The sequence below is a fragment of the Chaetodon auriga genome, chromosome 4 (genome assembly GCF_051107435.1).
Source record: "Chaetodon auriga isolate fChaAug3 chromosome 4, fChaAug3.hap1, whole genome shotgun sequence".
NCBI classification, from domain to species: domain Eukaryota; kingdom Metazoa; phylum Chordata; class Actinopteri; order Chaetodontiformes; family Chaetodontidae; genus Chaetodon; species Chaetodon auriga.
This window is the reverse complement of record NC_135077.1, coordinates 21,984,636-21,996,696: the sequence shown is the minus strand read 5'-3', so window position 1 is coordinate 21,996,696 and position 12,061 is coordinate 21,984,636. Positions and strand designations below refer to the sequence as shown.

The 12,061-nt window shown below is 44.8% G+C and overlaps 2 protein-coding genes across 6 annotated transcripts in view; one reads left to right on the top strand and one right to left on the bottom strand.

The window, feature by feature from the left end:
* The first annotated feature begins 386 nt into the window (after positions 1-386).
* Positions 387-6,982, top strand: LOC143318914 (nuclear distribution protein nudE homolog 1-like). The gene is made up of 9 exons (XM_076727442.1): positions 387-532; positions 918-1,045; positions 1,166-1,319; positions 1,838-1,986; positions 2,126-2,262; positions 3,382-3,558; positions 3,656-3,741; positions 3,867-4,018; positions 4,296-6,982. The coding sequence occupies exons 2-9, from the start codon at positions 960-962 to the stop codon at positions 4,387-4,389; spliced, it is 1,035 nt and encodes a 344-aa protein (XP_076583557.1). The 5' UTR covers positions 387-532; positions 918-959; the 3' UTR covers positions 4,390-6,982.
* myh11a (myosin, heavy chain 11a, smooth muscle) overlaps positions 6,275-12,061 on the bottom strand; it is a 27,744-nt gene continuing 21,957 nt past the window's right edge. For 3 of the 5 annotated variants that reach the window (XM_076727438.1, XM_076727437.1, XM_076727439.1), the window contains 14 exons: positions 11,806-12,012; positions 11,605-11,709; positions 11,347-11,499; positions 10,895-11,143; positions 10,470-10,682; positions 10,103-10,315; positions 9,848-10,009; positions 9,354-9,482; positions 9,185-9,273; positions 8,967-9,090; positions 8,679-8,887; positions 8,442-8,550; positions 8,138-8,310; positions 7,080-7,319 (listed from right to left, as the gene is read on the bottom strand). In XM_076727438.1, the coding sequence (XP_076583553.1) occupies positions 7,190-7,319; positions 8,138-8,310; positions 8,442-8,550; positions 8,679-8,887; positions 8,967-9,090; positions 9,185-9,273; positions 9,354-9,482; positions 9,848-10,009; positions 10,103-10,315; positions 10,470-10,682; positions 10,895-11,143; positions 11,347-11,499; positions 11,605-11,709; positions 11,806-12,012 (2,265 nt within the window). In that variant the 3' untranslated portion in view covers positions 7,080-7,189. Of the gene's footprint in view, positions 7,320-7,785; positions 7,819-8,137; positions 8,311-8,441; positions 8,551-8,678; positions 8,888-8,966; positions 9,091-9,184; positions 9,274-9,353; positions 9,483-9,847; positions 10,010-10,102; positions 10,316-10,469; positions 10,683-10,894; positions 11,144-11,346; positions 11,500-11,604; positions 11,710-11,805; positions 12,013-12,061 lie in introns of all 5 variants that reach the window. The other 2 variants (XM_076727440.1, XM_076727441.1) reach the window with 2 other exon arrangements.

Here is a 12,061-nt window from a genome sequence, read left to right as displayed (position 1 = left end):
AACGTTTAGAGTTTAAAATAACTCAACACTAATATTGATATATTCATAGTAAATACTACATAATAACACTGTAATAGATGTTATCCTTTCATAAATTGTTCATAAAATATTTGTCCAGATATGTACATGAGGTGGGAGAAATATTAAAAACACCTTCCATAATAATAAGAGATGTTAAAAATAAAATTCTATCTTTAACTTCCACAATATAGCTTCGCAGCTCTGCACAGTGACGACGAACAACTTCCACCTCAGCTGCAGTGTGTTGTGTTGAGGGCTCCTCCTCCTCCCGCCGTTACAATTTCGTTGAAAAACATGATTGGATGGCATTTTCCTGACGTCGTCTCTATTGTCCAATGGCATTCTAGAACCCAAGCTTCGTTTGTATTTGGTTGGTGACTACCGTCCGAACGTAAAAGAGATTAGTTAGTGCAGTCACGGTACGTTTGCTCCACAAATCCGGTGAATTTAACCTTACCACGGAATACATTCCGTCAGCTGTAGCATGTTTTAATCGGTTCCTCGTATGCAGGTGAGTCTGCCATGTTTGAGTTTTTCACTTTGTTGGAATAAGATTCGGGCTAAGTCGCTTAAGCTAGCTATGTTAGCTTAGCTGAAAAGCTTAGCCATGGCATATGCACTTTCCAACTCAGCTGTTAGCTTTAGAAAGTAGCTAACCCGTTCACTTCGCATCATTATGTTTTCGTACTTGATAGAGATAAATGCAAAAACACATGTATGTACTTTTCCAGGCCTGAGTATACCGGTACAAAATCCACACCGCTGTGGACTAATGCTAGCTAACTTAGCTAGCATTCGCAAGCTCTTAACAATATTATGGTTCGAATGATGCGGATGTATGTGCTCGCATGACAGATACAGATAAAGCAGTAACATCACTGTGTTTTAATTTACAGTTAGGTCTCCCATTCCCACCATTTTGACACAAAGTAGCAGACATGGTGGAGCCAACAACACATAAGTTTGCATCCCTGGCGGAGGAGCTGGGCTTCTGGAAGGAACAGGCAGGGAGACATCAGCAAAGGTAACGTTGGACTGTAACATATGGCACAGACATTCTTTAATCGGCCGATTAAATAATAATCATGCACTATAGCTATAACCGTTAGGCGTTGTTTGGTAGTAAACAATGTATTGTCACCAGGGCTGATGAGGCTCAGGAGGAGCTGCAGGAGTTTCAACAGATGAGTCGAGACTATGAAGCTGAACTGGAAACCGAGCTGAAGCAGTGTGAGGGTCGAAACAAAGAGCTGCTTTTCGACAACAGCCGACTCCGCATGGAACTGGAAAGCATAAAGGTAGAGCACCGTGATCATAAAGAGGCCTTGGCCCCGGCAGACCTGACAAGTTCTGGTGCTGTGGCTAGTGAGGGATGCTGAAGCAGTTCTGTTCCTTCAGCCAGCCAGACAGACAGAGGCACACACACACAGAGGCACACACACACACACACACACACACACACACACACACACACACACAGAGCCATGAGCCAACCTAAATTCAGCATATCATTGCTGCTGCCACTCGTAAAACTACAAGGCAGCTGACTGCTATTTTTGTTCAGTGGTCCATGGGGAAGAGAGCATTAATTGGAGAAGTGAATGCAGGATTGTGCTAAAAACCCTGTATCGCTCAGAGGTTCTTGGGGACAAGGAGGAGGAAGAACATTCAAAGGGATTTTTTGTCTCTGCTGAAAAAAAAGCACAGATCTTCTATTTGAATACTGTGCCGGCGGGTGCATTGATTAATCTGCAAGGACACTGCAAAGCTGCCGTTGCTTTTGTCAGTTATTTCAATGTCTGCATGCTGTTTGCAGGAGAAATTTGAGGTTCAGCAGGCGGATGCTTTTAGGCACATCTCAACGCTGGAGGAAGATCTTGGACAAACCAGAGCGGTGAGGGATCACCTGCAGAAGTACATCAGAGAGCTTGAACAGTCCAATGACGACCTGGAGAGGACGAAAAGGTCAGTGTCTCAAAGGTCTTATGTTATTGTCTCACCAAAGGATTTCACCACCAAATGAAAAGCTAACTGGCTAACCTGACTTTATTACACATACTCACACTGTTAACTTTTATCATTCCACCCTCTCTGCTTGTCCCAGGGCTACCATCATGTCTCTGGAGGACTTTGAGCAGCGGATGAACCACGTCATTGAGAGGAACGCCTTTCTTGAGAGCGAGCTGGATGAGAAGGAGAACCTGCTCGAGTCCGTTCAGAGGCTCAAGGATGAAGCCAGAGGTATGCACACCAACATGCACTCAGTGTAGCCTCTCAGGTTAACAAGACCTGCTGATTTCTCTACAAACTGACAGTTCTGCCTGACTCAGTGAATTTTGATAGCTGGATTAAATCTCCAATTTCTTTCTTGCCTACTTTTCCTGTTTATCCTGCATCTGATCTGAGTTGTGTTCTAGTATGTATTTGTACCGCCCAATCTCATTAGAAGGGCTTTTACAGGCTGTACCTGTGTTTTTTTTTATGTTTGAGCTCATTTTATACTGATCAAATGTACTTCACAGTTTTGAATTCTGTTTTTGCCTCCATCCAGACACCCACCGTTTTCCATTTATTTCAGAGTGATATGAAACTTGCTTAAGTGTGGTCACCCATGACAGATAGGATAGTTACATATCTGCTGTTATTGCCATTGTTAGGGCCCTGACACAACAAGGTGCTGATGGGCTCTTGTAGATCTCAGGTCAGCTCTAGATGACCTAGACCTAGGTTACCTGTTGGCTAGTTTTTGCCGTGCACTTGCTGCTCAGCTGTTATCTGTTGCTGCTTGGTTGTTGAGTTGGTGGCAGTTAGGCGGTCAATGTCTTATTTTAAAGAAAAGTAAAGCAAGTCTATACAATGTCAGTGGCAATTTATTACTGGACATATTGTTAGTTTCCATTTTGAGAATTTGTGGACACTCTGATTCACACTAGCATGAAAATTGTTTTTTATTTTTATTTTTTTGTATTAGAAATATACACTACAGAGTGGAGGTTTTGACTTGTGGAAGGGTAAACGTGCATGTCAACAGTCAGCTGGCTGTTGGCTCTACACTCTCTGTCTGTGCTTGATCGACATTGGCTTGATGTTAGAGGAATCAGGACACTTGTGTTGTTATTTGGTGGAAATGCAGTTTTTAGTTCAGATTAATTGATTTTTTTTTTAAAAGTGTGCACTTGAGTACCACAAAGCTGACATGACTGCATGGATTACTTATTTTAGGTAGTTAGAAGTCTCTGCAATTTCATTTTTGTCCAAAATATAATGTAATGGGAACCGGTGTTGGTGCTCTTCAGACACGTGCCACTGGAATCTTTATCGTTTCATGAAAAGCTGACTCATTATATCTGTTGGTGTCAGACCTTCGCCAGGAGCTGGCAGTACGTCAGAAGGAGAGACGGCCGTCCAGCAGCCTGGGCAAGGACGCAGATCGAGCAGATCTGACGTGTCCATCAGCTGGTATCTCATCCATCCCCGTCACACCCGCCAAACCTATCAGTTCATATGCCACACCCCCAGCTTCCAGTATCCGACGAGGTGTGTAGAACAACCTTGACTGTAGTACTAACCGCAATGATGATAAATATACCAGCGTCGTGTTAACACACTATGTTTTATGTCTGTTTTGTTTTAGGTGATGGTCTAACGGGGACGCCGCTCACTACGTCTGCTAGAATATCTGCACTCAACATTGTAGGAGAGCTGCTGAGAAAAGTTGGAGTAAGAAATTTGGAAATGATACCACCCCAGCAGCTGTACAGATAACTGTGATCACTAAATAGAGTAACGACACGTTTGATTTTCCATGTGTGAGCTGACTGACAGTTCTTTGGTATCCCTGCTAGAACCTGGAGTCAAAGTTGGCGTCCTGTCGAGACTTTGTGTGCGACGTGCCTGTCAGCAGACCAGCACTTCCGGCTGGCCCTGGTAGTCCTGGTTTAGACAGGGGCTCTGAACTCCAAGCCACCAGCACGAGTCCCCCTCCTCAGTACGACAGGTGAGCAAAACAACAGCAGCACAGTTTAAATGAGTGGAAGAACTCTTGTTGTTGTGGTTCAATCAGGTATTACATAGAAGTCAGTTTTTCTGGTTAAGCAGTACTTGGTTGTACTTAAACAGGGGTAAAAGCTTGTTTTTCATCATAATCTACTGTTTTTTATTTGTATGTGTGTGTGAAGCCATCAAATATTTGAACTAAAAGTATTTTGATGGGTTTTTTTTGTTGTTGTTGTTTTTTAATCTCATGAGTGTATCTGCTACATCTTGTTTTGCAGTTTAGTGAAACGGTTAGAGTTTGGACCAGCTCCTCCGAGAGGAGTCTCCCAGGGCGCCCAGTCTCCTCAGGGAGGGGTCAAAATTCTGCTATGAGAGGAGAAAGATGCTCCCCCCACCCCCCCAATAACCCAACTCCGAGCCCCTGTCCCCTCTCCTGCCCCAATAAACTACAGCAGTGGGACTTTGAACTGAGCTGTCTTCCTTGTCGCCACGTGCCCGCTGAACTATCTGAACAAGAAAGCCACTCTCCTTGCTCCGTGCCCCATATAATCAGCGCGTGGACTTCTGCTGCCTCAGGCTAGTATCACACCATTTCTGTCACTGGAAGCAGCACTGCAGCTCGTGTAAAGTCAAAGAGTAGAAGAAGAACCAAGCGCTCTCACTGTATCTTCTGCTGTATCTCTGACACTGTGGTGGGTAGCATCTCAAAACAATCCTTCTCCATCTGTGGATTAGATTTCTGTGGTGGGTGAGCCACAACGGGGCTGATGAAACTCACATTTAGGGTGGTTAATGCACTTGCCCATTGATTATAAAATTACAACCAGCCACTGGATGCGACCCTGATGTAGGGACCAAGAATCATCTCTAAAAGGGTCCTATCGTACAAATGTTTATGACCAAGTTCAAACCAAAGTGTTGATAAATGGAAAACTGATCAAACATAAAATAATGTCAGAGTTTTTTGTCTCTTTGAATCTGATATGAGAAACACTGTAAAACTTTTAACAAGCTTTTGTTCTTTTATTCTTTGAAGACTGGGCTCGAATAATGTAGCACTGAACCGCACCGGCACAGACTACCCGTTTGTTATGGAGGAGCTTGATGTTGTTGCTTGAAAAGATGAGAGCCAATATTTTTTTCTAGAAGAGATTCAGTATTGAAAAGTCGCTGCCAGGAGTTAGTGTTAGTACTTTAGCCATCGCTGCCTTCATCAGTGTCATTACCTCTTCAGTTTGTAGGCCCTGCTTTGTCTTTCAGGCTCGTGGAATCTCACACGGTAGCTGTTCAAATTCACTTCGACCCAGCTCGTCTCCATCTCCTCCCTCCTGCCATTGCACAGACTTGTCTCAGCAGACTAATCATTTTCTGGTATGCAAGGCTTATGAACATGAAGCGTAGCTTTTTAGGTTTTTTTTTTTTTGCCTCAGAGATAAGATGTTCATTTGTCATGCTGCAGATTTATGATCTACTGTTACCAATAACTTTTGTACGGATTTTAGTTGACTGTAGAGGTTAGATTGGCACATGTTCACTACTGAATGTACAGTAATGATTCTTTAATAGGTGTGAGACCTCCTTTCCTAGGAGAAGAGTTATATGGTGGGCAGATTGTGAAAATACCAAGCAATAATAGATTTTAAGAGGTCAAAGATAAGCACAGTTTCATAGTATATCTGTGTAGGTGTATAGAGCCTATATTGAATACTCTTCCTGCCTTTTAGTGAGAACTAATGTGAATGGAGAAATAAGAGTGAGAAATAATTTTTGTGACACTTGTACTTTTCCCTGAAATGTTTCTGGTTAATCTTGAGTTTTCACAACTGCCATCCAGCAGCTCATTAAGCAGATATTACAGTGTATATCTAAATATGTTTGTATAGCGGTCGTCACTGTATACTGCTATGTAGGAATTAACTTGCGGCCCTTACATATCGCCGCTGGGTTTACCGCTCCTCTTTGCTGTTTAACCTTCCTTCAGCTAACATGAGCTAACTGCAATCGTGATCCACGACCACTGTGTACTGGGTGTTTGAATGAAGCACCTCTGCAACTGCTTCTGTATTTGGACTCTAAACTGTTTGTGCCTGAGGTACTCTACCCAACTTTGATCCTGGTGATTTGCAGTCGTTTTCGCAGTTGAACTGAGCAGATGAGAATGATGCTCTGTTGTGATGATCCAGTTTGACCTTTGAAGTTACTGACCAAGACAGAAACATTAAAAGGAGGAAAATCAAAGTCGTTCTTTTTTTTTTTTTGAAGATCTTTATTCTTGTGCAGGTGGTTCAACAATTAATAGATAGGATTGGTGTCATGTAAACATCAGTTGGTTACATATAACATGATCAATGACAATGAGTTAGTTTCAGGTGATCAGGGGCTTTTTGAACATGTACAGTAAAAAAAATGTATAAAATTAAGTGCTGCTAAGTGCCCAATGTTGAAAACTGACTTGTGCTTTTATAGTTGGGGTAACCCTAAACTTTCTCTGACCTAAAACATTCTGACTCTTCGTAAAAGTAATCTAAACATACCTGGACACAAGACGGGTGCAAATAATATAAAACGGTGACATTAGAAAATGGTTAACACCTAAATATTTGTTTGTTGGGGTACAAATGGCAGCACTGACTGGATGCAGACTGAGTATAGAAATAACTTTCGACATATCCAGTCTAAGCCACCTCAGTGCTGCTCTGAAACACTTTAACAGCAGTCACAGGCAATAGGACAACAATCGCTGATAATAGCTACTGATCCAGAGATTTACATGGTGTCTCTGCTTTAAGTTGTAAGGTGACTTATTGTGGAGACCCAAGGCTTTGCTGGCAGGTTAGCGTGGTAATTAGAGGCGCCTATTCTTGTGTACAAAACCTGGTCATTCAGTGCAGTACAAAACAGTGTAAATAAAAAAAAAAAATAAAAGGAACAGCAAATCACACGTCAGCAGAGCCACCAAAACAACTCCCCTAGTTGATATCAAGTCTTTCTGATTATTGTGTGTCGAGAAAAGGTGTTGAGATAAGAAGATAGATCAGTACGCTACTGGAAATAGGAGACTATATTTTTTGAAGCGATAAGAAAGAACTGGATAGGCTTCGAAGTTGCTCTCTGTTGGAAGTGGCAGGCCTGGCCCTGGTAGGAAATCTGAAATCTTGTTGTTTGACATGCCTTACTCCACGGACTTGGTTCCATTGAAGTCGCTCTGGGAGTCGACCTCCTCCTCTGAGGCATCCTCGACCACCCTTCGGCCTCCGCCCATACGTCGAGGTGTGCTGCCAAAGGAGGGCTCATTTCCACGTCTGCAATGCCACAGAGATGCACACAAGACAGAGATGCAAACACAGACACATGTCCCTGGGGTGAGAGAAGTGGTATGTGACTGAGCTGGTTAAAGATTGCTTGAAAACCACTCGGGGTGTTGATGAATTGCAGACTTTACAGGTTATGCTTGGGGTACAGGTTAAGCACGCTGGTTATCTTTGTAACTCATTTGACCCCTGGTTCAGGAAAATGAGTTTGGTTTATGGCAGTCAAACCAAGCACTGAGAAAAATATGGCCACCAGTTAGAAATTGATGGAATGGAAAAGTCACTAGCTGCCTAAAATTTTAACTGATTCTAAGGAAATCATGGGAGATGATGAGCCATATTTCTCTCAGTCAGGCTCAGTGAAAGATGTGACAGCATTAGGAGTGTGTGCGGGGGAATGAAAAGTTATGGTAAGTTAATAAGAAATGGTGATGGGGTAACTTAGGCGCAGAGGTACCTGCTGTGTTACTCCTTGGGTTCAGGGTTGCCTCTGCAACAGAGATGGACACCGTTGTTTTGCTTGCGCTCGGTAAGGCCACCATACTAAATCTATTTGAATGCTTTAAATGTGCAACCCTCTGAAGACGACTCGTGTCACTGACCTGAGAACAGTCAACACTATCTGAGGTGATTTATTCTGTGTGAATAGATGTATGATATGCATAGTTTACTCATTCGCAGACATCCTCCACATAGTGACTGTTTACCATTCTGTCCACTGTTCTTACTGCAGTATCTGTGTGCTGTTGCAATGTCACAAAGGTGAATGAGACAAGAGGTGAGACGGACTCTTTAGCGTTTGGTCCTACCTGAGTTTGCTCTTGAGAGAGTTGACCTCGCGGCTCATGGCATCGTTGGCCTCGGTGGCTTCATCCAGCTCCCGCTGCAGCTTCCTGCGAGCAGCTGTAGCACGCTGAGACTCCTCCTCTGACTCCTCTAGCTGCCGCTTCAGCTGCTTCATGCGGGCATTTGCCTTTTCACCCTGGTGACCGATTGGAGGCAATATAGCATTGTTTTCGATAGACCATCCCAGCTAACAATCCCAGTGCACTGGACACTATGTCTTGTCTGTACAGACTTGTGCTTGAGCATGGTTGCATTAAGTGATCGCACCTGGTCTTTGTATTGCTCTGCTTGTTTCCTTTCATCCTCCACCTGCATCATCAGGTCCTTCAGCTTCTTGTCCTTCTGGCGTATAGTCTTCGCAGATGCCTGCTTTTCCCTGAGAGAGGACAAAAGAGTTCAGTGAGGAACACCAGTGATGTCAAACCTTCTCAGGTGAGGAGCGTATTCACACAAAACCATCTTATCGGACTTAATCTTTGACTTTTTGACTTTCTCTGTCCCAACCTGCTCTCCTGCTCCAGCTGCTCCTCCAGCTGTGCCACTTTAGCCTCCAAGGCAGAAATGGAGGACTTGAACTTGGACTTGACCTGGTTCTCCATCTCTTGGAGCTTGGCCTTCAGCTCCTTGTTCTGGCGCTCCATCTGCTGCCGGGCGCTCTCGTTCTTCTGGGAGGTGCTGCGCTCCGTCTGCAGCTCGTTGTTCAGCTGATCCACCTGTGGAGGGAGAGAGGAGTGAGACGTCTGCTCTTACTGAGCTCTTTGTTGACTCAAGCAGCTGCTCCTGTCTAGTCACCTGCTGCGTGCTCTTCTTCAGCCTGTCGTTGAGGATCTCCATGTTGCTCTGTTCTTCCTCCAGCTCTTCCTCTAGCTGGGAGATCTTAGCTTCCAGACGTCGTTTCTCATCTGCCAAGGCTGACCTGCATGTGGAGTACAGCAGAAAACAAATGTCACCAATGTTTGTCTTCTGCGTTCATTTCACAGACAAAGCAGCAAAAGGACATCTCCACCCACTTTCCAGAGGAGTTGCTGGCCAGCTCATCGGACAGCTCATCTCTCTCAGCCTCTGCCTGCTTCCGTGCCCTCTCAGCTGCAGCCAGGTCCTAGTAACAGAGACGAATCCTTTATGTCAAGCCTCTGTTCCCCAGCAAGTTGCTGCCTTGGCAAGAGTCAAATGTGTTACCTCCTGTAGCTGCATGAGCTCAGCCTCGAGACTCTTGGCCTTCTTCTCACTCTCCTTTGCAGTAGCCAACACGTCCTCTCTTGCAGCACGGGCGTCTTCCAGCTCCCTCTGGAAGTCCTTCATCTGGGCCTGGTGGGACGAAGAGAAATGGAGACCGCAATATGAAGAGTGATGAGACCACCAGCATTGGGATGTGGTTTATCTACAAGCTATATTTACAGTTCTAAGGCAAGAGCTTTGACCTTTGATGTCAACATTACATGTATGAGTTTCCAGCACAGAAACACACCACTCATAAGTCATACAGTAAGCATCAGGTCCCAGCAGAAAAGTTTCCAACATGTACAAAATAATTTCATACCTGCAAAAAGCAGTAAATGGTAAAAGCGAACATGTGCATCCAAAATCAGATCCAATAAACGTGCACCATGTTTAGACAAATAATTGTCCTGAGCTGAACCCGCTGTGCAGTTCCTCCGCCCCCTCCCTCTCACCTGGAGCTTGCGGAGCTGTTTGATGGCCTCTTCTCGTCCCTTACTGGCCGTTTCGATCTGTCCCTCCAGATCTTTTATGTCTGTCTCCAACTTCTTTTTGGCTGCTGTTGCCAGGGCCCTCTGCTTACGTTCATCCTCCAACTCAGTCTCCAGCTCACGAACCTGCAATCAATATGCATCATTGCTCAGACTAAGGATACAGCTGGTGTGACATTCTCTTACTGTGGATCAAATCACAGGGTCATGCCTCTTTACCTGCTTGACAAGCTGCCTCTTCTTCTCCTCGCCCATCTCATCTCGTCCCTGGAGGTCCCTCTCGAACTGGGCCTTCAGGGCCTGCATGTTGACCTCCAGACGCAGCTTGGCATCCTCAGCTGCCTGTAGCTCATCCTCAAGCTCCTCCAGCTGGGTCTTCATCTCTTCCACCTGAGCCTCCAGGCCTCGCTTGGATTTCTCCAGCTCGTGGACCTGCCATCAATACATTGCTAAATGAACTGCTACATTTTGGTGTAAATAGCACCAGACAGTCGGCCAGCCAAACCATGGACTTTGAAGTAAGTCCCCGGTCTCGTGCGTGACACATTCAGTGATGTTTTGAATGAAACAATGTTCCAGCACTAACATTTTTTCCCACGTCATCCTTGGAGCTGATCAGGTCCTCCATCTCCATCCTCAGGGCCTTGTTGGCTCTCTCCAGCTCCTCTCTGGACTCTTGGGCCTCATCCAGAGCTCTTGCCAGGGACAGAGCCTTGGTCTCCTTCTCTCTGGCCTCGGCTTCAGCCCGGTCTCTCTCATCTGCATATTTACTGGAGATACTCTTCTCCTCGGCCAGCATCTGGAGACCAGAGAGGACAGAAAACCATGAGAAAAGCACTTGTTTTAGGTCACAGTAAATACAGAAATTTAAAAATTTTCATGTGTAATTAATGAGTGTTTTTTTTAAATGTTGTATATAAAGCGTGAATAGTCTGTAGTGAAAAATGTTACACCTAAGTGTTTTTTATGGCTTTTATGTCTTAGTGTTACCAGTTTTCCGACTGAACAGACCTGGTCAAACTTCTTCTGCTTCTTCTCCAGGTTCGACACATTCTGTCTCTGGTTGTCCAGGTCCATCAGCGTGTCCTCGAGCTCCTGCTGCAGACGGTTTTTGGTCTTCTCCAGCTTATCATATGCAGAGGCCTTCTCCTCAAACTGGGTGTTCGCTGCCTCCAAGTCTCTCTGGAGGCGTTTCTTACCTTCTTCCAGCAGCTCGATGTTTCCCATCATTTCCTCCAGCTTCTTCTTTGAATCTGACAGCTGTGGACAGAAGAAGCCTTTGTTAAGGTACTAATTATGAAGACAATGAATCTTTTTTTTTTTTTTTTTGAGGTTTGTTCATCCTTCAGTTTCTCTGCCAACTTCTTCAGTCCTCCCACTTGCATCTCACCTACAGTAAGACATCACTAAAATCTCTTGTTAATGACTCTTGTAAATTAGTGACCCCTAGTTTGAACTCAGACCTGGATGTTGAGGGTGGACACGTGTCGCTCCACATTCCTCTTGGCCTCCATCTCCTCTTCAAGCTGCTCCTGCAAGCTATTCTTGTCATCTTCTGCTTGCCGCAGCTTTGTAGAGAACTGCAGTTTCTGACGCGTCTCCTCAGCCAGCAATTCCTGTAGCGGCACACCAGGTCAAAGGTCGAAGCATTTTCCAGTAATTGTCACAGAAGAGGAGTGTACTGGGGTTATAACATACACTGTTTCAGCTCTAAACTTTACCTGTGAGTCTTGGAGTTGGGAGGAGAGGCTGCTAACATCTTTACTCAGTTTGATGTTCTTGCCCTCTGCTTCATTCAGTAGGTTTGTCACACTCTCCAGTTCAACCTGTTTGAAGACGGCGATGAGGTTTCAAGGACATTTCAGCACATGAGTGCAGAAGCTTTTAAAAAGGCATTGATTCAATTACTGGTAGTTATTTACAGTGATCTTAGAGCAGCGCTCTCCCAGCTCGGCCTTCTGCTTCTCGCTGTCGGTGAAGCGTGACTGCAGATCTGCCACCTGACCTTCCAACTTCTTCCTCTTGTGCTCCCCATCCTGTTTGGCCTGGGCGAGTGAGCGCACCTCCATGGTTAATTCTGATGTCTCCTTCTCCAGAGCTTGTTTAGCCTTCTCCAAGTTTGACTTCACCTGAGCAGAAGAGAGAAAATACAAGATCAATAACCTGCGTGTTAGAAAG